Source organism: Colletes latitarsis, chromosome 13 (assembly GCF_051014445.1).
Source record: "Colletes latitarsis isolate SP2378_abdomen chromosome 13, iyColLati1, whole genome shotgun sequence".
In the NCBI taxonomy this organism is placed as follows: Eukaryota; Metazoa; Arthropoda; class Insecta; order Hymenoptera; family Colletidae; genus Colletes; species Colletes latitarsis.
The window spans coordinates 12,602,020-12,625,677 of NC_135146.1; the positions used below are offsets into that span (position 1 = coordinate 12,602,020).

At 36.7% G+C, this 23,658-nt stretch overlaps 6 protein-coding genes across 10 annotated transcripts in view; 3 read left to right on the plus strand and 3 right to left on the minus strand.

Annotated features, from left to right (window-relative positions):
• Heph (polypyrimidine tract-binding protein 1 heph) overlaps window positions 1-5,721 on the minus strand; it is a 710,257-nt gene extending 704,536 nt beyond the window's left edge. For both annotated transcript variants that reach the window (XM_076780654.1, XM_076780652.1), the window contains exon 1: window positions 4,805-5,721. The gene's annotated coding sequence lies outside the window, so the exon portion shown is untranslated. The remainder of the gene's footprint in view (window positions 1-4,804) is intronic.
• Window positions 5,722-5,904: 183 nt separating this feature from the next.
• Mer (ezrin/radixin/moesin family protein merlin) lies at window positions 5,905-11,233 on the plus strand. 2 transcript variants are annotated; one of them, XM_076780655.1, is made up of 10 exons: window positions 5,905-6,588; window positions 6,782-6,851; window positions 6,933-7,062; window positions 7,211-7,416; window positions 7,560-7,787; window positions 7,865-8,074; window positions 8,137-8,243; window positions 8,305-8,434; window positions 8,503-8,838; window positions 8,940-11,233. In XM_076780655.1, exons 1-10 carry the CDS (start codon window positions 6,557-6,559, stop codon window positions 9,315-9,317), a joined length of 1,827 nt encoding a protein of 608 aa, XP_076636770.1. In that variant the 5' UTR covers window positions 5,905-6,556; the 3' UTR covers window positions 9,318-11,233. The 2 variants fall into 2 exon arrangements, with proteins under 2 accessions (XP_076636770.1, XP_076636771.1); XM_076780656.1 differs by having other exon boundaries at window positions 5,907-6,851.
• Window positions 11,234-11,298: 65 nt separating this feature from the next.
• On the minus strand, window positions 11,299-13,134 carry Pex12 (peroxisomal biogenesis factor 12). The gene is made up of 6 exons (XM_076780661.1): window positions 12,729-13,134; window positions 12,442-12,550; window positions 12,179-12,375; window positions 11,737-12,105; window positions 11,579-11,664; window positions 11,299-11,505 (listed from the first exon to the last, which is right to left on the minus strand). The coding sequence occupies exons 1-6, from the start codon at window positions 12,846-12,848 to the stop codon at window positions 11,394-11,396; spliced, it is 993 nt and encodes a 330-aa protein (XP_076636776.1). The 5' UTR covers window positions 12,849-13,134; the 3' UTR covers window positions 11,299-11,393.
• Window positions 13,135-13,827: 693 nt separating this feature from the next.
• LOC143349288 (mitochondrial glutathione transporter SLC25A40) lies at window positions 13,828-16,427 on the plus strand. Of its 2 annotated transcripts, none has more exons than XM_076780414.1 (8): window positions 13,828-13,980; window positions 14,287-14,424; window positions 14,597-14,763; window positions 14,844-14,978; window positions 15,059-15,227; window positions 15,303-15,499; window positions 15,963-16,044; window positions 16,115-16,427. In XM_076780414.1, exons 2-8 carry the CDS (start codon window positions 14,307-14,309, stop codon window positions 16,354-16,356), a joined length of 1,110 nt encoding a protein of 369 aa, XP_076636529.1. In that variant the 5' UTR covers window positions 13,828-13,980; window positions 14,287-14,306; the 3' UTR covers window positions 16,357-16,427. The 2 variants fall into 2 exon arrangements, with proteins under 2 accessions (XP_076636529.1, XP_076636528.1); XM_076780413.1 differs by having other exon boundaries at window positions 13,831-13,980; window positions 14,128-14,424.
• A 751-nt stretch (window positions 16,428-17,178) lies between these two features.
• On the plus strand, window positions 17,179-20,545 carry Atpsync (ATP synthase, subunit C). 2 transcript variants are annotated; one of them, XM_076780664.1, is made up of 5 exons: window positions 17,179-17,334; window positions 17,693-17,769; window positions 17,851-17,952; window positions 19,103-19,208; window positions 19,815-20,545. In XM_076780664.1, exons 2-5 carry the CDS (start codon window positions 17,725-17,727, stop codon window positions 19,976-19,978), a joined length of 417 nt encoding a protein of 138 aa, XP_076636779.1. In that variant the 5' UTR covers window positions 17,179-17,334; window positions 17,693-17,724; the 3' UTR covers window positions 19,979-20,545. The 2 variants fall into 2 exon arrangements, with proteins under 2 accessions (XP_076636779.1, XP_076636780.1); XM_076780665.1 differs by lacking the exon at window positions 17,179-17,334 and having other exon boundaries at window positions 17,593-17,769.
• A 613-nt stretch (window positions 20,546-21,158) lies between these two features.
• On the minus strand, window positions 21,159-23,239 carry Ada3 (transcriptional adaptor 3). Its single transcript, XM_076780657.1, has one exon. The coding sequence runs from the start codon at window positions 22,822-22,824 to the stop codon at window positions 21,412-21,414; it is 1,413 nt and encodes a 470-aa protein (XP_076636772.1). The 5' UTR covers window positions 22,825-23,239; the 3' UTR covers window positions 21,159-21,411.
• Window positions 23,240-23,658: the final 419 nt, after the last annotated feature.

Below are 23,658 nucleotides of genomic sequence, written 5' to 3' on the forward strand. Positions count from 1 at the left end.
GAGGGGGGGCGTGCGCCGTGTAATTACCTTGTTTTACACCACGTTACCGTTGGTCAGACGAGTTAGGAACTCTTCTGTCTGGCGAAACTTCGACCAAGTTCCGATACACCGGAAACCGTCAAAGGAGAAACGACGAAATTCAAGGACAAGCCTCTATCTGCGGGTAATTTGAAAAGTTTTTAATTCGCCAGAGCTCTTGAATATCAACCTGCCCAATTCCCTTAAAGCGTGGTTTCGAATTAAAAAGTATAAACCTGTCTGGGACTTGTATGCCCACTCCTTCGATTGGAGGTTCCACGCTAGAATCCATTTTATGTGTCCCAGCGTCAGTGGTGTAACCAGTTTGCGTTTCTACGTGAAAAACAAATGAAAATTAGAGAGCTTGTTCTTGAAATAATCGATTTTGAATATTTACTTAGACCTCCTGAGCACGTTCACAATTTTATTTGTTGCTTCTTTTTGTTAAAGCGACTAATTCTGGCCAGGATTTCGTGGAAATTTGCCCGCGCGCTCCGTCGATTGCACCCATCGAAACTAATCAGATCCGAGTATGGCAAACTGTTCGATTCCAATAACATAATAACACCGAAAACTAGAAACCTCCTGCAATCGAATAGTCAGGAAACGTTCGAACCCGTAGCCGATTGCGGCGGAAACGAAAAGGTGGAGGCAACACGCTGGCAAATCGGTTCGATGCGCCGGACTGCAACGTCTTCTTGGTCCAATTTTGATTTCCTTCGGCTAATTTCTCATTAAACCGATTAATGGGAAAGCATTGCTGAATTTTCCTTGCCTCCGCGTTCGCCTGGAAGCAATTCCGTAGTTTTTATTCGCCACGTTTTCACGACGCGACGAACTTCAGATTCGCGACTGATGAAAATGAATGAGATCGGTTACAGCCCGTTCACACGATTCGAATCGTTTTACCGTATCGGTAATAATCGTTTGGGGGTCCAGTGGAAGAGGTGGTAAGAAAAGGATAGGGAGAGACCATATCTTAAACGATAGGATACTGAGAGTTGGTTGAGAGTATACAGAGTGTTAGGCTAACCATGGGAAAAATTTTAATGGGAGATTCTAGAGGCCAAAATAAGACGAAAATCAAGAATACTAATTTGTTGATGGAGGCTTCGTTAAAAAGTTATTGACGTTTAAAGTTCTGCCCTTAATGAATTTTTTTCTCGAAAATGCGTAGAATTTCGGGGGTGTGTATGTTGACCAAAAATAATTGTAATTGGTTCCCGCAACCGAAAATAATTTTTCCAGAATGATTTGAAATTTTTTTTTTTCGCCGAAAAATTTCACCTAATCGAATTTTTTTCTCGAAAACGCGTAGATATTCGGGGGTATGTCTAATCACCAAAAATGATTGCAATTGCCTCCTGCAGCCGAAAATAATTTTTTCAAAATGATTTGAAACTTTTCAATTTCGCCGAAAAATGTCACCTAATCGAATTTTTTTCTCGAAAACGCGTAGATATTCGGGGGTATGTCTAATCACCAAAAATGATTGCAATTGACTCCTGCAACCGAAAATAATTTTTCCAGAATGATTTGAAATTTTTTTTTTTCGCAGAAAAATTTCACCTAATCGAATTTTTTTCTCGAAAACGCGTAGAAATTCGGGGGTATATGTATTCACCAAAAATGATTCTAATCGATCCCAGTAATCAAAAATAATTTTTTTAGAATGATTTGACACAATTTTTTGTCACCGAAAAATTTAGGCACCTACCCCCTTGTCGATTTTTCTTAAAAATTAGTTTTTCATTTTTAATAATTTTATTTGACGTCCTACAGAAAAGTTGTCTAATACTTTTTTGTAGGTACCCGTGAGCTCTACTTTAGAAAAAAGTTTCATTGAAATATATTCACAATTGTAGGAGTTATGGCTGTTTGAAAATTGGACCACTTTTATGGGGTTTTTCTCATTTTGCAGGGACAAGGGTCAACTTTTCGAATATTTTTACGATTTCTACATATTCTCTAGTAAAATACGCGTAGTTTGCTTTTTTAAACATTAAAATCCGTCAATCCGTTCAGAAGTTATGACATTTTAAAGATTCACATGAGATTTTGGGCAAACATTTCTGGCCAGGAATTATATTTTCGGTAAGGAATTTTTTTCTCGAAAATGCGTAGGAATTCGAGGGTATGTCTAATGACCAAAAATGATTGTAATTGACCCCTGCAACTGAAAATAATTTTTTTAAAACAATTTGAAAATTTTTTTTTTCGTCGAAAAATTTCACACCTTTTCGAATTTTTTTCTCAAAAGTAGGTAGGATTTCGGGTGTATGCCTAATAACCAAAAATGATTATAATTGACCCCTGCAACTGAATATAATTTTTTTAAAACGATTTGAAATTTTTTAATTTTTCCAACTACTTGACACCTACTCGAATTTTTTTCTCGAAAATGGTTAGGATTTCGAGGGTATGTCTAATGACAAAAAATGATTGTAATTGACCCCTGTAACTAAATATAATTTTTTTAGTATGATTTGAAATTTTTTAATTTCATTTTTGAATAACTTTTTAACGAAGTCTCAGTCAAGAAAATGATATTCTTGATTTTCGTCTTATTTTGGTCTCTAGTATCTGCCATTAAAATTTTTCCTAGGGATGGCTCCCTGTATATAGTATCTAGTGCTTGCGAGAGGTATGGTCCCTCTAGCGGCAAGCACAGGAAGCCATGGAACCCCACAACGTTCCCACCTTTTAGCGAAACAATTTTTCGGGCGTCGATTGTTCGTATTCAAACAGAAGCGCGTCATTTTGTTCTCCATTGTGCGTGAATATCCCGCAAAAACGAGCGTAAGAAAGCTCGCGCGCGGAATAGTTCGAAACAGTGCCCTCCGGATAGTAGCTAATTCTCGTCTCGAACATTTCGAGCGCATTGTCGTCGTCCATTTCGTCGGGAGTGCGCACTTAAAATGATCGATGTTCCTTTTTTTATTATTATTTTTTGTATTGTCATCGCGAATCGGAGGGGAAGAAACAGAGGAGGTCCCGAACGAAAAATCGCGATGGCCATCGGGTTAGAAAAAGAGAAAAAAATAGGAAGGAAAAAAAAAAGAGATCGATGCGAACGCGATTGACACGAGTCAGTGCACGTTGGGACACGGCATCGTATTCATCGATATAAATGCTGAACGACGATGGGGGACGCGACTGGTTTGAGGCGACATCAAAAGTTCAATCGACGGATGCGCAACGATGCATTGGTAATGCACCCATCCGGGGCTTCGGGGCCAATTTTGTCGATGAGAAAGGGAGAGAGGAGGAGAAATGGCGTCGAATACGGGACCAGCGTGACAGAGAGGAACAGAGGTCGAAGAGACGCAGGGATTCCCTGGCACGAAGCACGATGTCCCTCTAGTAGCAATTACCAAGCATTCATGCCATGGAAACGTCTCTCTCTACCTTTCACGCTATTGTCACGGCGCCCCTTTCTATCTGGCCACGTTCGTGTAATCAAAAATGAAGTGTCCAGCTTGACCCGAAACGTCATTCCACCGGTTTCACCAAGAGAAAGAAATGGGACTGGCCGCGCATGCGCGCAACTCTGCGAGATTTCGTCATTCCAGGCACGGAGTTAAATCGAGACGTCTAATTTAAAACTGAGACCTCGATTTTTCGAGCATCTCCGATTTTCGGGGGGAGAAAATTGGGGTAAGATGAAACGTAGCTTACAAGAAACCGCCAAACACTACGTTATGCACGCGATAAAGAACGTCAGTCGAAAATTACCAGCGCTAGAGACCACACGTGTTACGCGTTACTCCTTAGCTGTATCCTCTTACCCCATCTTCTTCTATACGTGTAAATATTGTACAAATTTAAAGAACGTAATTACATTGCTTGAATACTTACCCAGCCCTTTACGAAGCAGTTGACTCCACAAGCTCTTCGGTACCAATGCAATTTACACTCTCGCGGGTTAATGAAACTTTTATCGGTGTATTGATGAGATTTCCCCGATTAAAATAAGACAAAACACGCAAATGTTTGATCTTATTTTAACAAGGAAAACCTCACAAATTATATTAGTAAAGGTCTCACTAACAAAAAATAAAAAAGTCGTAGCTCAGCTTGTGCCTTTCCAGGGACTGAAAATTAACCATACTTTTATAACCGCGATAAACATTAATTTCTATATTTTTCATTCGAATTTTACGTGCAAAGGAAAATTGATATAAACAATTATTCCGTGTGTTATAATTGTTTATACTTTCGTCCACCACTGTATTACCGACTCAGTAAAATGATCGAATCGGCCGAGAAACCGTCTCGTGTGAACGGACTGTAATGATTATCATCGAAAAGCGTGAAGAGTGGGGGTAGCACGCGCCACGCAGCGTACGCCAGTCCGACGAGCAGTCACATGGACGCCGGCACGCAGAAGCAAAGAAGCCGTGAGCGACATGGGGCTGTGCGCACGTGTACGTACCAACACGAGGGCAAATGAAAGTGTAGAAAAGTGTGCAACGTTATAAGACGAAGGGAAAACGAAAAGGCGAGTTTTAAAGAGCGCCTGCTCGAGGTAGTCGTGTGCATTTAACTTGCTCTCACTAGCTACCGATCTCTCTCTCGCTCGCGCTCCATTCCACTCTCGTCGTTCGCAACATCGTTCGCCTCTCTGCACGTTGCACAGATCGATTCTTCTCTTTCTCCGTTACTCTCCCGGTTTCCTCTCCTCATTTCGCTCAGCTACACACCCTGTACTTTTTCCCTTTCTTCCGCGGAACACACACGGCCGCCACACGAACACATCGATAACACCCATGTGCGATTTACTCACCCGTTCATCCTGATGATAAATCTCCACGTTGACGGTTCTCCTCTCGCCAATGTTGAGTTAAGCGAACTCCCGCGTTTGGCGTTTCCCTGTATGCATACGTCCGGCGATCTCAGCGACAACACGAGGATACACCGAAAACAACAGGTTGCATATGACAGCGACACAAATATGGCGGCGAAAAAAATTACGGTTTTACCCGGCGCGAGAAAAATCGCGGTTCTTGCACGCACCCGCTCGAGACTTGGGTCTCTCTTCAAGTGTTTTTCTTTTTGGTTTTTACGTGTGCTCGTTGCGTGTCTGTGTCGCGAGTCGTGTAACCTTTTTCGTTGTCACGTCTGTCGCGTATGCCTCTGTTCCTTTCTGGCTGGGCTTTCCGGTGACACCCCTGTCTCGCGAGCTCAGCTGTTTTCCCTTTCTTTGTCAACGAACACACTAAACTGTCACCGCACCCAAATATTGCTGCACTTGCTGCCGCCACCGCCTCGATCGACGTAAACGTTCGAAACGCTGCGAATCGTGTGTTCTCGCATGGACACTCGCGACTTCTTTTCGAACAAGTGCACTGGAAAGAGCTCACTACGATATGCGACAAGCAGGCAAATAAAAAGAAAGAGAAGGTCTCGGAAAACACTGATCATACACACGTTAAATCGTCGTTAGGAACGACAGGAGACACACGCTGCCACTTTTGGCCCGTGGAATTTCACGAAATAAATGTACTATCTGTGCGACCAGTTGCGTATACTGCCGCCATCTTACAATGCTGCGATCTACTTCTCTGAAGAACCAAAGTTTACAACGATTTAACTGTACTCGATTATTATAACAATTTTAAATGCACAAGTGTAAATATTTGAGTATTCTATTTTAATTACTTCTTAAATCATAGAGTGGAATACAACATCGTGAACATTGCTTTACAGGCATCAACGTTACCAGGTATCAGTAACACAGTAGCAAAACCAATATGGCGGCCATGTAATCCGTAAAATAATGCATTTTTTAACACACGTAACTTTTAATCTCACACATTCCTAAAGTTTAAATTGTGATTTTTAGAATCTAGACTCTGTAAAAATATTTTAATAATTCTTAATCCGGTAAATTTCAGCCTTCCCTACTTTATATAAATATCATTACAATGTACAAGGCCTTCCAGATTTCGCTGCCTATAAAATCTCCGAGTCTCGCTATTCCATGCCTATATTCGCGCCATATGATATGCATATTTCTAGATTTGCAACACACTCGTAATGTTTGACGGACTTGAAACTAAATACAGCTTAGAGATGTACTAAATGTAAACATTTACATTCATTCTAACTATAAATTCCCACATTAGATCGTAGTAGTCTAGGATGTATAATCATATTCTGTAGTTTACGATACTTCTTCATTCTTCTTTTAATTTGAAAGTAATCGGAAAGAAGAAACCACGTTGAATGAATGGATGTTGTAGATTCGAAAACTAAACGTTAGAATGTCTATGTCGACAGCGTAGTCACGGTTAAAAGCAAAGTTTTGTTCGTAGATCGACCGAGATTACCGAGAATCGTTGAAGTAAACTGTTTCGAAACACTTCTCGCAGGGTTCTGGGCCCATTGTCTTTTTTCCGCCCTTTTTCGTTTGTTGCTTTAGAAATAAAGTCTCGAAAAAACGACCGACACGATGATCCGATGAAGAGGGTTTCAGCCAAAATTGTTATGGTCACTCACGAGGATCGAACGAGTGAAATTTTAATTACGCGTTTCAATGTATTTGGTCAATATGCTGCGAATGCGTAGGTAAGGTTATCTATCATACGATTCATTTCTGATAATACAAAGAGTAAATAATAAACATATCAACCCGAACCGAGTCCCGACGATATTCTTAGGAGCTTTAATTTTTTTTCTTCTATTTTTTGCGATATTGATTACCTTGTCTTTCGTGATGTTGAGTGAACATAATGAGGAGTAAAATGCCACCGTTTCGAAGGAAAAAGTCTGGAAAATCTTTCCCCGTTAAAGTCTGTACCTTGGACGCTGAACTAGAGTTCAGTTTGGAGGTTAGTTTTCCGTTTCAAAGTTTCCACACTGTCGAAATTATTGTTAGAACGTCTGGTTTTTAAACGTGTTCTTATTAATAGTGGCGATCAACGGGAAGGGATTTATTCGATTTAGTCTGCCGCACAATAGGATTAAGAGAAACATGGTATTTTGGACTCCAGTACGAAGATGCCAAAGGATTCATATCCTGGTTGAAGTTGGACAAGAAAGGTATATTAGGATTTTCTTACTGTTAATGTATGACGTGTTTCTTTGCTTAGGAGATTGCTGTTTAGCAGTTGTTTAGCATCTTGGAACAGTTCATTCGTACATTCGTGAAAACCAAGCAGTTATTCAGTCAAACCAATCAATTTTTCAGTGCAAGATCAGTGCATTTCCCAACAACCAACAACACCTTTCATGTTCTTGGCAAAGTTTTATCCGGAAGATGTTGCGGAAGAGTTAGTTCAGGAAGTAACTCAACATTTATTCTTCCTTCAAGTAAAACAGGCCATCCTTTCTATGGATATTTATTGTCCACCCGAAGCATCCGTACTGCTAGCTTCTTATGCAGTCCAAGCAAAGGTGAACTTTCCATTAATTTTACTTCACAATAATAAACTGTGTTTCAGATTATTCCAACAAATATATTTTCAAAGTTATAGAATTTTAATTAATCCGACTAGATTATTTAATAAATGAAATTCTACTGTGTATAATTATGTCAGTATGGGGACTACGATGAAGTTTCGTATCGGCCAGGAATGCTAGCGAGCGAAGCTTTGTTACCACAAAGAGTTATAGATCAATACCAAATGACTTCTGAAATGTGGGAAGATAGGATAAAAATTTGGTACGCTGACCATCGCGGGATGTCCAGAGACGAAGCTGAGATGGAGTATCTTAAGATTGCTCAGGACCTCGACATGTACGGCGTCAATTATTTCCCCATTAGCGTAAGTATTTTAAAACGATGTAAACACGGTCAAACTCTCTTTGTCGCGATATCTTCGATCGATACATCGAATTTCAGAACAAGAAAGAAACCGACCTTTGGCTCGGAGTCACTGCCCTCGGATTAAATATCTACGAAAAGGAAAACAAACTGGCGCCAAAAACTACGTTCACCTGGTCTGAAATACGGCACATCAGTTTCGATGACAAGAAGTTCGTGATTAAGCCTGTGGAGAAGACCTCGCCAAACTTCGTGTTCTTCTCGCAGAAAGTTCGCATGAACAAACTGGTAAACACTTAAAGGGTTTGGTAACTTTAAGGTTGAACGTGACGAGTAATCATTTGTTGAAGATCCTGGACCTGTGCATCGGCAACCACGATCTTTTCATGAGGAGACGCAAGCCTGACTCTATGGAAGTCCAGCAAATGAAGGCACAGGCGAAAGAGGAAAAATCCAGGTAATTATCTCTTTCAAACTCTCGAGATTTCTTTACGATAAATTGTTAATGTGGCAATTAGGAGACAAATCGAAAGAAATAAGCTGGCCCGAGAGAAGCAACTCAGAGAGGCGGCCGAAAGAGAAAAAGCAGCTATGGAGCAGCGACTTCTCCAATATCAGGAAGAGATTCGTCTAGCGAACGAAGCCCTCGTAAGACAATATCTATCGTCAAATGTCTATCGTTAAAATTCTGTAGCTAAATATTAAACACATTTCAGAGACGGTCGGAAGAGACTGCGGACCTCCTGGCTGAAAAAAGTCGAGTAGCCGAAGAGGAAGCGATGCTGTTGAGTCAGAAAGCTTCAGAGGCTGAACAGGAAATCACTCGTATACGATTGAACAATATGAAAACCGAGGAGGAGAAGGTTCATCTCGAACGGAAAACTAGAGAAGCGGAATTATTGACCGAAAGATTGGTGCAAGAGTCCGAGAGAAGAGCCGCGGAAGCTGAAAAGCTGAAAGACGAATTGTTACGAGCACGCATCGCAGAGAAGGAAGCGAAAGAGAAATTGCTCGAGTTCCTCAGCAGAAATGCTTACACCGCTACGATAGCTGTAAATATCCACGTTCCAGAGACGAACAAAATCTATTGTTCTAATAAGGTTTCGTCCATCTGTGTTTTAGACTCGTTTAACGATGATTTTGTTTGTCATAGCCCGTGCCAAATCTGTTTCCTTCGACGCAAGTGCTCCCATCGGATTTGCAGGCAGATCTGCAGACTCTGCACCTGGACACCGAGCCCTTGCCAACCGATTTGACTTCGTACGATTTGATTGCTGACGGAGACGTTGACCAGCTGTCGCTGGAAATAGAAAAGGAGCGGGTTGACTATTGGGAGAAGAGCAAACACTTGCAAGAACAGCTCAGAGAGCTGCGCACCGAAATAGAAGTGATGAAGGTCGGCGAGAAACAGTGCGAACTGGATCAATTGCACGAAGAACAAGTGCGACTAGGTGAGAACAAGTATAGTACATTGAAAAAAGTGAAGTCTGGATCTACCAAGGCGAGAGTTGCATTCTTTGAGGAGTTATAGTTCCGTGCACTCTCGAGAAACTGAGACATTCAGTGGACGCTAGAAGAAACAAAGCAATGTTCTGCGATCGGATACGAAACTTATCCATCGCGTAATTGTGTAGAATACTGAAACTTACGCAAAGATGTATATTTTTGCTTCATAATGGTTTCGATTTTCATACTAACGTTTCTAAATCTCAGCGTTCAACGATAATCACGCAAACTTTCCTTTTTACTTGATTTTATGCCTGTTTTATTTTTACCCATCTCGCGTTGTTTACTGAATTTAATACAACTCGAGACTTTTACACAAAGTACGCAAAAATCAAAATTAAGACTAGAATCGCTAGGTATTAATGGTTACATAGAAGTAAGCGATTATTGAAAGTATCGATATTGCGATTCTTCGTAAGGTTTTATCGATTCGAAATTGTTTCGAAATACAGATGCATATTAGAGAACTTTATTTGTCAGTTGAACCTCGGTGTTTGCATGGATTTCTTAATGCTTTTGTAGGTTTCGAAACAAACGAATAACAAGGATTCGTCAATTATAGAAAATTAGTAATATAACGCATGTCACAAATGTCAATACTCTCAAATATCCAATGTGCCTACGACTAGAATCTACTGAAATGTTTGTCCAAGCCGCAGTCTAGTCAAACAACTCGAGAAAATTGTGCAAGAGGAAATAGTTCGATTCGATTAGTTCGATAGTTTCGACAGTTCGAGAGTTTCCAAATTGCGTAAGGTATAATCGATTTCTCTACGGACTGCGAAGAAAAAAGAAAAATTTCAACTGAACGTAGATTGTTTTAAAAGTCTGATAACGGTAAATACTATACGTAGTCATGCATTGGTTTGGCTTTGAACAAAAGGAAATTAAAAGCTATTGAGGTTACCTACCGGTTGCATGGTAAATTAAACAAATCCAAATGGATTTGTAAATAAAAATTAGACCAATGTATGAGTACGACGGGATTGTTTTTTAAGAAATTTGTGTATAGATGTAAAGTGATTTTTATCGATTTCTTATGCCATGAAACATAACTAACACGCTACGATATAGTTCGATTAGAGCGATAGAATCTTTATGCGTTGATTGCGGCTTTTGCGATAATCTTCCCTATCGATTCGATAGAGAACTCAGTGTTCGAGATATATCGTTCTTATAGGGCTTTTCAAGTATGTTTATACAACAAACCTATACAGTTTGTCGATTCGTTAGTTACGATATAAAACGAATAAGTAAATAAACGTTCCTAGGCATTTTTAAAATACTGAAATACTATTTTTTTATTGGAAGAAATAATCAAATACAGTCAAAAGATATTCCTACGATCTGTAACTCTCAAGAATACTCTGAACCCGGTATATTCTCGAATTTTCCAAGTAAATATTTGAATATTTTCTATCGTTTAAAATTCATTTGATGTCGAGAGTAAAAGTATTTCCCGCGTTTTGAAAGCTCTGTGGCTATTGAAAAGTGTCATATGTTGTAACTAAATTAACGTTAACAGTTACTCGAACACTGATCCGTTTGATCGTATGGAAAATAAAAATTGTTAGTCTTTGCAGGTTGCTCTTTTATTTTACGAATCATTCTTTATCTTAGAGAATGTCTAACGTATATAATATTCGGTATCGAATATATATATTATGTTTTGTAAGGTTTCTGACCAAAAATCTGGTGCGAGTGTTATAACTGGACTTCCTGGCGCCGTTGTCTGTGATTCGCGTACGCGATTGTATTATTGGATGCTAATTGAAAAGTGCTTCGGCCATAATCAGTATTTTCTGTAATATAGAGGAATAGTACCTGTAAATGTTTGCTCGTTCGATTAAGGTACTTTGCCAATCCGTACCATATGTTTTCTTTCCGTGAATCGAGATTGATATTGAAAGTTTCGTCATGATATACAACACAAAAATATACCAATATTTTTATCCTACTGGCGACAGACTTTTCTTTGTACCCATCTTTGCTAAACTATTACGAATTCATTGAAGAAATGTATAACAGTTAAGTTAACAGGTGGATTTTTATTATTTGAACTGTTTGTTCTCCAGTAGATTTATATAATCAACAATATCGTTTAATCTAAATACAAACGTATTAAATCATCTTCTTTAGCAGGATATTTTGTCACGGGACATTGTCCAGTTTCTCGTATTACAGGAACAATACACTGATAGCAGAACGCATAACTGAAAAGTAGTAACATTTAACCAACTGTAATTAAACTCAAACTCTCTTATATTTTTTTATATTGGTACATACCCAGAGACAGAAAGTACTGTATGAATTCTGAGTGGTTTACAACAAATTGGACATTTGCCTTTAAATTGCCTAGCTGTTTCCAAAATCTGACAATAATAATGTAAAATTAATAATATTTCCTGTGCTTCCAATTACAGAAGAATCGATAGTTTTCTTACGTTAGGCGGTGGTGGAATCGGCAATGTAACTAAATTGGTATTGAAATGTTCTTGTGTCCACCAGAACAAGAACTGGAGAAAGAATGCTCCGAATTCCAAAGACGTAGTCACCGTACGCTGAAGAATATCTATGCTATCGCTAATACCAAAAGAATTGTTTCGAATCTTCTTTAACAGATCCGAAACACTGATTATGGATTGTGCGTCTGCGTAGGTCAAAGTAACGGATAATAGTTTCAGATGCGGCGATTGGTGCATTGATTTCCCAGCAACATACAGTATATAATTGTATAAAACTATAAATTCGTATGCTACGAAGGCCATTAAAGAACCTTTAACAACGCCGCTACGATAGAGCTTTTCCCATTTCTGTGAGAAAATATTAATTTCAATGTTAATGAACCAATTTCTTTGAAATGAAGTTCTATAGAATAATATTTACGTTCTGTGGGGCACAGCCGTCGATTTCTTCGAGTTTGTAGCGGCGACTTAGGTTTGAAAGCTTATTCTTCAAATAAGGAAATAAAACTATCAATGTCAGGGACAGTGTCTTTTGCCGGTTTGATAAATTATTTTTGATCTTGGAATTTATTACTCCTACACGTTTCAAACCGTAAAATGCTTCAGAGAAGGAAGCAGCTGAGAAAGAAATATATTTTCACTGTTTGGTAGTTTGTATTTGTACGGACAAGAGTAATTACTTACAAAATTTTTTTAAATAGTATCGTTGGAGAATTATATTGAAAATTAAATAACCTTCGTCGGACCATCTAAGAAGATGTTTGTATCTCGTAGGATTGAACGATACGATAAACTAAAACATTGTTTAATTAATAATTATTATACCTTTTTGATAAAATTATTTTTTAAATTTATTTTTTTGCTTTTTAAGAGAGGCAATGCAGTTTATTTAAATAATCTTTTACGAGTCTTAAAGTATGTAAAAATTTAATTTTCAAGGACAAATAATATTGTTAAAGAACCTAACCTACCGATAGAATTTTTTTAAAAGCCGGTTCAACGGTCGAGGCAAAGGATTCTTGAGCCACTATTTCGAATATAGAAGGTTTTATAAACGTGGTTCCAGTTAAATGGGCCCCTTTTTCAGCCATTTTCGATTTTCCTTCTCAAACAACGACGTAAACTTTTTAATTTATAAAACGACCTTTGACTCATGACAATTTCAGACATAGATTAAGTCGGAGAATTGTTTAGAATATTAACATCAAAACCATTATCGAGGCATCAAAATTTCGAAGCATGTTTTCATTTAAGGGAGTTAGAAATGTGTAAAACATTCCTTATATTTATATTAATGAAAAATCAAAATCATTGTACATATTTTCCATGCTTTTTATTTACCATTCTTCCATGAGAAGAAGGCACAACGTGTTTACACCCCCACTCTTGTTGCTGTCTGCTGACTCACTGATCGAAAACGGTGACGAAACAGCCAATCAGCGGGCTGCAGCAAGAGTGGGGATATAAACACAGTGTGCCTTCTTCTCGTCGAAGGACGATACATTCTCCTCTACCTTTACCATTAATTTCTTAATTTTTATCAATTCTAAAGTATTATAATCCCTTATAACTGCTCCAAATATTACTCGAGTTTAATTAATATCTAATTAAGTTCTTCAACCACTTTTCTACACCTGGAATACCTGGCACAATCTATAAACAGAGATTTTAACGACTAAAAAGTAGTAGGATCCCTATAGTATTAAATTCTAAAATTTCATAAATTAATTCCAGAAAAAGAGCAAGCTATGGATCAATAATCGTTTGTAACAAATTATTTGTACGAAAAATGGTTAAAGAACTTAAGGTAGAGGAAAATGTAGATAAAAAGCATGGGAAATATGTACTGTGATTTTGGTTTTTGATTAATATAAATATAAGGAATGTTTTACACATTTCTAACTCTATTAAATAAAAACGTGAAACCGAAAAATACGTCGCGTGTTGCGTTCCTCGCACACTGTGGATATTTTTATATTTGAACAACTTGCTAGAATAAACTAACGATGTCCTCTGGCGGTATAATACGAACATATTATAGTTCACACTCTACATATTTTCTTATCATAGAAACGTAATATAAATGATTCGATAAGCAGTGTAATGTTATTTTTCGGTTTGTTAGGGGCCGGTTCGTACTCGATGTTAACCCAGAGTTGCTCAAGATTGCAATTATATAGAAAAATATATTTGGAATCTCGTAGCAAATGAAACTAAACAAACGTAAGTTTTCTGTAAATAGTAGATCATTCGTAGTTTAATTATTTCACAATTTCAATATTCTATTGCGATCATTTCGATTTGTTGGATATGTTTTCTCGAAAAAGATAATCATCGTTAAATAATAGTAATCGTTTGTCATTTTCATAGGTGGTTGATATTGTTAAAATCATTCATAATTCATGAATCGATGGGAATGTTATTATTTAGTATGCGCACGTGCGACGTACCCTAATCTTTAGAACGATTATGGGGATCATTGATAAGGAAGTATGGCATTAAACGCGAAAACGAAATTTCTTACCGTAGATATCTAATGAAAATAAAAAATGAATAAGCTGAATAATATACCACTGGACGTGGATCTGGATGATCCTAGATTCAGGATCAAACCATACCAGCAAATTGTGGCTTCGTGCACTGGTGCATTCATCACGTCTCTCATTGGTGAGTGAATTGATGATGAAATATCTAACGTGATTGTAAACAATGTAATCTATATTTACATTTTGTATAAATCATTTAAGAACTTGTATACGCGTTTCAAACAATGTCAAAGGTGTAGTTGGTAACAAATTGATGATGTAATAATAACATCATATTTTTTTCTTTATTTTAGTTACACCTTTGGATGTGGTCAAGATTCGACTTCAAGCGCAGCAGAAAGCTATGCTTTCCAACAAGTGTTTCCTTTATTGCAATGGTTTGATGGATCATTTGTGTCCGTGTCTAAATGGGAAAGGGCCACCGTGGGCCAAGGGAAATGGAAAATTTACTGGCACGGTGGTACGTTTTAAAATGCGTAAAATTAAGTTACAAGTTAATCGCTAATTCAATTGTATTTTGTCATTATTTCCTGTTTAAAGGATGCCATGATGAAAATTGGCAAAAACGAAGGAATCCTTTCCTTATGGAGTGGTCTAAGTCCTACTCTGGTCCTAGCAGTACCTGCAACTATAGTATATTTCGTTTCGTACGAACAATTAAGGTTGTACTTTAAGGTAAATAAAATGTAAAATTTCCCATTGAATTTTCCATTTGCATCTCTTTTTGAGTTTTAATATTATTTCTGTTCCGATAGGATACATATAATAGACAATTAAAGAATGTAATGGTTAGGCCTGTTACGGAGCAACCGTTCTGGATTCCCATGGTGGCTGGAGCCATAGCTCGTATCTGGGCTGCAACTCTAGTAAGCCCATTAGAATTAATTAGGACTAAAATGCAGTCGCAGAAATTAAGTTACGCAGGTATTTCCTTATTCTAATCTTCATTACTTCGAATTATTTCTGTACTGTACAATTTATAACAAACTTTGCTTTCAGAAATTATGCAAGCATTGAAAACCGTTATGAAAAATAATGGTGTTTTTGGATTATGGATGGGTTTAAGTAGCACTCTTTTACGAGACGTACCTTTTAGTGCAATTTACTGGTTAAATTACGAAACTATTAAACAAAAATTTGGTGGATCAAATCAATCTTTTACTTTCAATCTTGCGGCTGGTGCTATTGCCGGATCTGTAAGTATTTTTATTAATAAATATTCAATAACTTCATCTGCAATATTATCGAATCGTCTACAAACTGATTTCAATATTTTAGTATCAAAGCACTTAATTTTTATATTTAAAATACATTTCCTTAATAATTATGTTCGACGTTAAAAATTGACAAAAAGAAATTTAAATTTTAAAATGATTTTATTTTGTTAACCCCTTTTATTACGCTGAAATTCGGAAAAAACCGAGCCCTTACGCCCAATTGATCGAAACAAGCCCTAATATCGGAATTTGAAACACGATATGTCGATCGACGGAATATCGATATTTACGAGTTCGACTCGAAATGTCGATTACGAGTCACACTCGAGTTATTCGAGAAATTTTAATCACGAGTCTGACTCGTGAAAATAATGCAAGGGGTTAATTTCGTTTGTGGAGTTAATAAATTTGTCAAACAAGCGATCTACTGTTAATTTTATAGATGGCTGCACTTGTAACGATCCCCTTCGACGTTGTAAAAACTCATACGCAGATAGAAATGGGCGAAAAAGAAATCTATTCAGGTACCACTTACTTGTAGCAAATTACGAATTTTTAAGCGAAGTTATTCTATTGTTAAAAAATTATTTGCAGATAAACCTGGGCATAGTAGTGGGACTTGGAACACGATAAGAAAAATTTACTGTCAAAATGGGGTAAGGGGGCTATTCACAGGATTAATTCCAAGAGTAGTGAAAGTTGCTCCGGCCTGTGCCATTATGATTGCAACTTTCGAGCATGGGAAACGGTTTTTTCAAATCCACAATGCCACTGTAATATTAGAACACGAAAACAACTTGCAGTATTTACAACATAAGCAAAATAGTAACAAATGACATGTGAATCGCTTTAAATACTATAGAATATTATATTTAAGCAACACAAATAAATTTTATTTTAAACTTCATTTATCAACTTTCATTCTTGGCAAACTGACATATCAGATATATATTTAATAATTTATACTTAACGTTTCTTTTAGTTTTGTTTAGTTATATTAGCATTACAAACTGTTTATTAATAAAATAATGCTTTAGACAATACTTAATTAAGGTAAATATAATTTGATGCTAATATTAGGTATTATTGTGAATCACATTCTCAAAATCAATATTACATTTATTTATTAACATTTCTGTTATATTTTTAATAAATGACGATAACAATTCTTTTAGTAAAAATCATTTCCAACGAACTACGAAACTTATGTCTCCATATAGGGATATGGAAGTCGAATACAAAAATAACTATACTAAATAATAATATAATCCATTTATTACATACAAAAGTTCCAAGTTGTTGATAATTGAAGTAATCGATGCAACTTAAAAACAGTACAAAGGAAAGCTAAAAAATAACTAAAATTTTCACAATCAATAGTACCCCATCTTAGTATTTTTTGGCCAGTCATTGGTACTAGTTTTGCTTTAAATTCCCAGGTACAATAGGAGAGTCAAATAAGTGTCTATATTCGTGTACAATTTCACAAAAAATACCGTATTTCTCGTCAAATCTTGAAAGAAAACTAAAAAACTTAAGTTTCCCAATTTTTTTTAATCAAAATAATTACAGTTGAATATTCTTCGTACATTTCCGGAAACACATAATAGTAGAATCGATCAGCGACTGCGGACGAAATGTCGTTCGGGTAAGTTCGGTTGGTCGATACGCGAAGTCGGTGATAATCGGGTGGGTTGGAAGTGGCGAATAGGTCGTAGCACGGAAGTCGGTTCGTTTCTTTCGGGATAGGCGGTTCAGTTCACTAGTCACTCACCAATTCAACATTCCAAAGGCCGGCTCTTCGACACTCTCTGGTGAGTCTGGTCCGCCTTTAAATCCGGAATCCTGTTTAAAATAAAATAAAATCCGTCGATTCTTTGCTCGGTTCCTAGAAAAATCACGATTATAACGAAATAATCGTTCATGATTTCCAATACTTTAAAAACCAAACGAGACCACTGAACACGAGTAGTAGCCATTTTATGCCTTTCTCGGATTCTAGTTACTTATTCCTTCGATAACGTGGATAATCGTTCTTACAACATTTGGTAATTTTTAACACGGGTTTTGTTTGAGTATCGAGGCTGTAAGGATTTAGGTTGGACGTGTTACGTAATCCTAAGCTTGGCAGAGATTAGGTTTTAATTATTTAGGTGGCCTCGTCGTTTTCAGGGTAATCGCTTAGCGACCACACAAACGTCACCATGTACGCTTGCACTCGATTCATCGCACCCCTCGCCAGGTCGACCGTGAGTAAAATTTCTAACTTTTAAGTTTCTTTTCATTCATAATTATATAACTATTTTTTTTCTTCCGTATGATTTTTTCAGTTGGTCTCAGGAACCAAGAATTACATCCGACCGCTGAGCAGCGCCGTGGTCAATCAGAGTCAGTCTTTACAACAGAATCAGATCCAGAGCCCAGTCAGTATCGTGAGTATCCATTGCATAACCTCTTCCCCCAGAAGGTTACATAACCGGCTTTATTCTCATAACAGTTCTTCGTGGAAATTAAAAAATTCGGGAAAATGTGACCTAAGGTGAATTCAGTTTTATCGAATTCGAGTAGAAATGTTTTCGAATGTGTCGTAAAATTGATATTTTCTAGGTTTATTGTAGGGAAATGCTGGTCATTCATATGAATTATGAAAATGGGTCAGTACCCACATGTTTCAGAATTTACTTTTATCGAATTTGAGTAAAAATGTTTTTGAAAGTTACAAAGTTGATGTTCTAGAAGTTTATTTACATGAAAATAATAAAAATGTACCGATATTTGTGAATTTTATATGTTGATTAGACTATAGTGATTAAATACGTAGCGCTTGTAATGGGTTGTTGGAAATGTCTAATGAATTACAGGAGATAATGGTTAATTAGGAAAAATTGGAATAAATTTTGGATGTTTGGAGAATGTAATTTTGTTATTGATTTAGGTGCGGCCTATATTTGTTTCTTCAGGGTTTAAAAGTCTAGTAAGATGATTGAAAAGGTTTGGTAGTGGTTTTCTGGTAAATTAGTCTGGTTGTGAGAGAGGAAAATTGAAAAAGGCAAAAGAAATTGAATGACAATTAGTTGGTGTAACTTGATAATAACAATGGCAAGATATAATGAGTCTCATTTTTCATGAAAACTAAGAATACTGAAATATCAATTAAATGTGCAAAACTAATAATAGATGTTATATAAGTCACAATTTAATCTACCATGCAGAAATAATTAATATTGGAATTATTTCTAAACTTAGACATCTTTATAATTTCTGTCTTTTCCAGTCTACAACAATTAAATAACAAAGAGATGTTTGACAGTTGGTAACAGCAATTGAAAAACATAAGTTTCTTTTTTTTATTAAATTGACAAATAAAATATCGATTAAATATTAAAAACTAATAATAGAAGTTACATAAGGCTTTTATCTTCTATGTGGAAACAATTCAATGTATAATGCAATATTTAAATTACTTTTAAACTTAATGAGACCAACAAATATACAAAATTTTATATTTTATCGTATATTTAATTATTGTATAATCGTTCCAAAAAATTATTTGCATTCTCCATTGCTAATTATTTTGCGCAGTCGCCGTTTGTGCGTAATTTCCAAACATCCACAATCAGTCGGGACATTGACTCGGCTGCAAAGTTTATTGGTGCTGGAGCAGCCACCGTTGGCGTAGCTGGATCTGGTGCGTGCGCAGATAATCACTATTTAACAAAACTCGTTGCAACCTATCCACATCTTATCCTTATATGTATTACAATAATTCACAATTACCTACCTATTCTTCCAATTTCAGGGGTTGGTATTGGTTTGATTTTTGGGTCCCTAATAATTGGTTATACTCGTAATCCATCCCTGAAACAACAATGTTTTAGTTATGCAATCCTTGGTTTTGCATTATCAGAGGCAGCAGGACTCTTTTGTCTGCTGATAGCATTCCTCATACTGTTTGCCCTCTAGTCCCGCTCCTCAGCCAAGCTTCCCAATCACAGTAATGTTATAATTACAATTTGCGTTATAAATTAATCACGTAACGCATTAACTGCCAAATTAAACCTGTGAAATTTTTGTTCTCTGACAATTGAATACTACTTAATTCTATATTATAGAAATTTATGGAACCAAAAGTGTTGATTCGTCTATGTTATTCATCGTTATAAAGAAATATTGCTTAAAACCATGTAAATTTCTTTGAGCCCACATGTCTGGCATGGCAATCAATGTGTTAACCAGTTATAAATTAATAGTTTCTCTAGTTTGCAGAAAGGTGAAAAGCGTAATCTGATTTTAGGTGCCGGAATTGGATCGGTGTTCGGTTCTTTAATCATCGGTTACGCCAGGAATCCATCCCTGAAGCAGCAATTATTCTCGTACGCCATTTTGGGTTTCGCCCTGTCCGAGGCCATGGGTCTCTTCTGTCTTATGATGGCCTTCCTGCTCTTGTTCGCGTTCTAAGTCACCGGAAATCGCATAATTGCCGATAGTTTTAGTGCGTCATTGCCAAGACAGCATCTTCTGGCTCTCAGGGGGAACGGCAGGAGCTGTCATTGGTACTCGGGAGTACCATGAAATCATTAGAGATACTAGAGTACCCGGCTCGACGAGGTATTTAGGCGGTACGAACCAGAAATATTGTCGGTTATCGATCCAGAACCGTCCAAAGACCTCCTCGGATCCCTTCAATCGATTCATTTTTAATCATTTCATGGTCTGCTGGGGTCTCATGTAGCCGTAATTCACACATTGTTATAATTCAGTGTAATTGAACGAATAAGAACATTAATTGAAAGTTTATTAAAAAAGAACTAAACAGCCTTCATACCCTGCATATGATATACCCATATACGCACTGTACCCGTATCTATCGCATTAATATCGATGAAGTAGTACACTATTGAACATTTTTGTTACCAAAATGATTCATCATTGGTGTGATGCCACACGCGCACACTGTTGGAGGTAACTCGTGACCGAAGGAAAACTGTACAGTGATATCGAATAAACACTTTTGTCGTGAAATTATCTCTTCGTTATGTGGACGACTTCTGTTTCTTTAGCTATCCTTTTCTTCAAGTAATTTATTTTAACAATTCGGATGAATAATTCATTGATAAATGTCGTCACACGACTTTCAAGTATAATTTATAGTGATTGTACTAGTATGTCTTCCTCTGGAGAATATCTTTGTAAGATTAGCTTCCTTTTTAAGTTGTTTTTAATCTTTTTTTCTCGGGGCATTTTTTTTTATAAATTCTAATTAATATTTAGTTGATAAGTGTTATCATGCAACTACTAAATATAATTAATATAATATTTTCTCCTATAGAAAAATATCTTCGCGAAGTAAACTATAAAAGTATTATTAAACCTTGTTCTTGAAATATTCTTTATGATCCACGAAAGAGTATAATTTTTAACAAATTTAAACTAATATATATTTTGTAATTAGCAGTATTAATTAAAAACGCTAGAGTTTTCGTATTAGTATGAAATTAAATCGGAACATAACCTTATCCTTTACACTCTTCTTTGATAATCGAGTTTTTAATATCGAAGAAATACAGTAATTTAATATAAGAAAATAAATAATTTAATGTGCATTTTGTTCAAGTAATATATTTATTGAATACAAAACATGGATTTAATAACAATCTTTAATAATGATATGAACATAGGCCCAATTCATTTAATTTCTTATGCCAATTACATTGAACCATGCAATATTTAATTTACGGCATTAAAGTTGTAATTGAACGAAACTTAATGCATCAAGTATAATTTAAAATTGAACCTGAAGTTTTAAATGAATTTCACACCGTTTGATTTAAACTTGAATCAATATTATTAATCTTTTATACATAGTATTATCATATTATACAGTAAAAAACTTAATTCATAGTAGTGCCGAAGCCTATTGATTCTCCTACGCTATCGTGGGGTAACATATTCAGCTGGTCCAATAGATTCTCTCTTTCTCGTAAACAGGCCCATGCTTTTTCTTGTTCCTTTTTCGTCAGTGGAACCTTTCTCTGTTTCGAAAGTATAAGTTTCTTGTAATGTTCTATCACTTCATTATCTGCAGCATTAATTTTTCTCTTCAAAGCTTGTCGTTTACTTTCTTCCTGCGCCAAATTTAATAGCCTCTTCAATTGCGTGACATTGTGATTGGAAAGTGCCGTGAGTTCTTGTTGGCATCTTTTAATCTCTGTTAAAATTTCGTCGTCCTCTTGATTCTTCTTTTGTGCATCTGATTCCAAGATTCCCTGCTCTACCAGTTCCTTGTGCATCCTTAATTCTAAGTTGATAGAGTTCTGTATAGTGAGATCCCTTAAAACAGGAGGATCACTGTCTCTGAACAATTTGTTGTCTGTGTTATTATTTGCAACATACACATTTTCCTCCAGCAAAGCAGAAACCAATCTCTGTGTGAGAGGACCTGCAATACTGTGTGCTTTCTTGTCGTTCTTACCAACCAACAGTGATAAGTCGGAACGACTCTTTTTCTTTTCTCTATTTGGGTTGGCTGCATCTTCTTCTTGCAATAAATCATTGTGAGCCCACATTAAGCTATAATGGCGACCCAATGGAGGAATCTTCTTGAATTCACTGATATCACTGTGCGTGGCAATCAGTTCTTCCAATAATTTAATATCATCTGGCATGATATCTGTGCAATACGGATCAACAGATGCCCAAAACTTGTTAGGTGTGTCATTTTTTGGTAAAAGCAACTTTGGAGATTCAGATTTGGAACCTTCGATCCTTGAAATTTCATGCACATTTGGAATGACCTGAGAGTTTGAGCCGCCTATAGCCTTTTGCTTGAACAATTTGGCTGGCAGAGGTGACTGAGTCTTGGTATTCAGTTCCTTTGGTTTGAACTTCTCTTCTCTGACCTTTTTGTCAAGAAGTGAAAGACCTTTGCCACTTTTGGATCTCCTGTCTCTGCGTTCTTCCGCAGATGATAAGTTTGCTACTTCCTCTTGGATCATTCGATGTCTCACAACCACTGATGATAGGAGCATTTCTAATTCTAGTTGCAACATGTCAAGGTCTTCCATACCAACACCTTCCTCTGTGTTGCGTTGCAAGATACTGGTGTATCTTGGGAGGAGACGACTGTTGTCAGCAATTTTTAAAATGGGCAGAGACATGGTTGTTTCTGTGTTTTCAGAAGTGACATCTGAACTGAGGGAAGATTGCACAGTCTTTCCACTCTCTCTGACCTTGACAATGGCTTTTTTGGAACTCTGCTTGCCTTTGCCCGACATGATGGTGAGAATAATGATAGGGTGACTCATAAAAGCTAAGAAATTTTCATTTTTATATGATTTCTTCCCAATGGATCATATTTCGCAACCATAAGCTTTACTTAAATGTTAAATTCACAGTCTGTCTAGACAAAAGTTTTAATCACCGTCGAGATTTGACTTTTTGGGCTTCATTTCTCAATAATAGTTTAGAACAATATAATATGTTAGGTTAGGAAACGTCCACTAAGGATTAGAACAGTTTTGACCGGCTGGGAGAATGGAATAGTGAATAGTTAATTGATAGTGATACGTAAAGTAGAAAGTGAATTTGTTTTGAAAGATTCTGTAATATAGTATTGTTTATTTAACTTGACACACATGAAAAAGCGCGATTATGTGGGGTTATCACCTCCCATACTTGCCACCAGAGGGATCGCTCTCTCGCAAGTACTTGACCGATTTCTCTGTTACAAGTACGGAAAGTGATGACCCCGTATTAGTCGATTTTGTCTCATAATAGAAAGTAGGTGCAAAGTCTTGCAGTTCCCCTCTTTGGATTCCTCTTGGACTCGCGGACATGCTAGAGATTTCCTAGTGAATACATAGTTAGGATTGAGATATTCCCGTGAAGACACGGTACAAGGTTCGATAAAAGGCGCCCAAAGTATTAGTGTTGAATCTCTAGACGTTGGGACAATTCCCCAGCTAGACTATGCCATTTATATTACTAGTAGTAAGATCTAGTCACCACACGTAAATTAAATCTTTATTAAACCAACATTCAGGCGAGAAAAAGCTAGTTTAAATGCGCCACCTACTAGTCGGATATTTAAATCTTGATTCCAATTTTTCTTTCTTGATTTCGTTTCGAGATCCGCCGCG

Coding starts and splice junctions, on each gene's coding strand:
- Mer (XM_076780655.1), top strand. CDS start 6,557: ATGTATTTGGTCAATATGCTGCGAATGCGTAG. Junction 7,788..7,864: donor TCAATTATTTCCCCATTAGC/GTAAGTATTTTA, acceptor ATCGAATTTCAG/AACAAGAAAGAAACCGACCT. Junction 8,244..8,304: donor GCGAAAGAGGAAAAATCCAG/GTAATTATCTCT, acceptor TGTGGCAATTAG/GAGACAAATCGAAAGAAATA.
- Pex12 (XM_076780661.1), bottom strand. CDS start 12,848: ATGGCTGAAAAAGGGGCCCATTTAACTGGAACCACGTTTATAAAACCT. Junction 12,551..12,728: donor CTTTTAAAAAAATTCTATCG/GTAGGTTAGGTT, acceptor ACAATGTTTTAG/TTTATCGTATCGTTCAATCC. Junction 11,506..11,578: donor ACAGTACTTTCTGTCTCTGG/GTATGTACCAAT, acceptor ACTACTTTTCAG/TTATGCGTTCTGCTATCAGT.
- LOC143349288 (XM_076780414.1), top strand. CDS start 14,307: ATGAATAAGCTGAATAATATACCACTGGACGTGGATCTGGATGATCCT. Junction 14,979..15,058: donor AATTAAGGTTGTACTTTAAG/GTAAATAAAATG, acceptor CTGTTCCGATAG/GATACATATAATAGACAATT. Junction 15,228..15,302: donor GCAGAAATTAAGTTACGCAG/GTATTTCCTTAT, acceptor CTTTGCTTTCAG/AAATTATGCAAGCATTGAAA.
- Atpsync (XM_076780664.1), top strand. CDS start 17,725: ATGTACGCTTGCACTCGATTCATCGCACCCCTCGCCAGGTCGACC. Junction 17,953..19,102: donor TCCAGAGCCCAGTCAGTATC/GTGAGTATCCAT, acceptor TATTTTGCGCAG/TCGCCGTTTGTGCGTAATTT. Junction 19,209..19,814: donor CGTTGGCGTAGCTGGATCTG/GTGCGTGCGCAG, acceptor ATCTGATTTTAG/GTGCCGGAATTGGATCGGTG.
- Ada3 (XM_076780657.1), bottom strand. CDS start 22,824: ATGAGTCACCCTATCATTATTCTCACCATCATGTCGGGCAAAGGCAAG.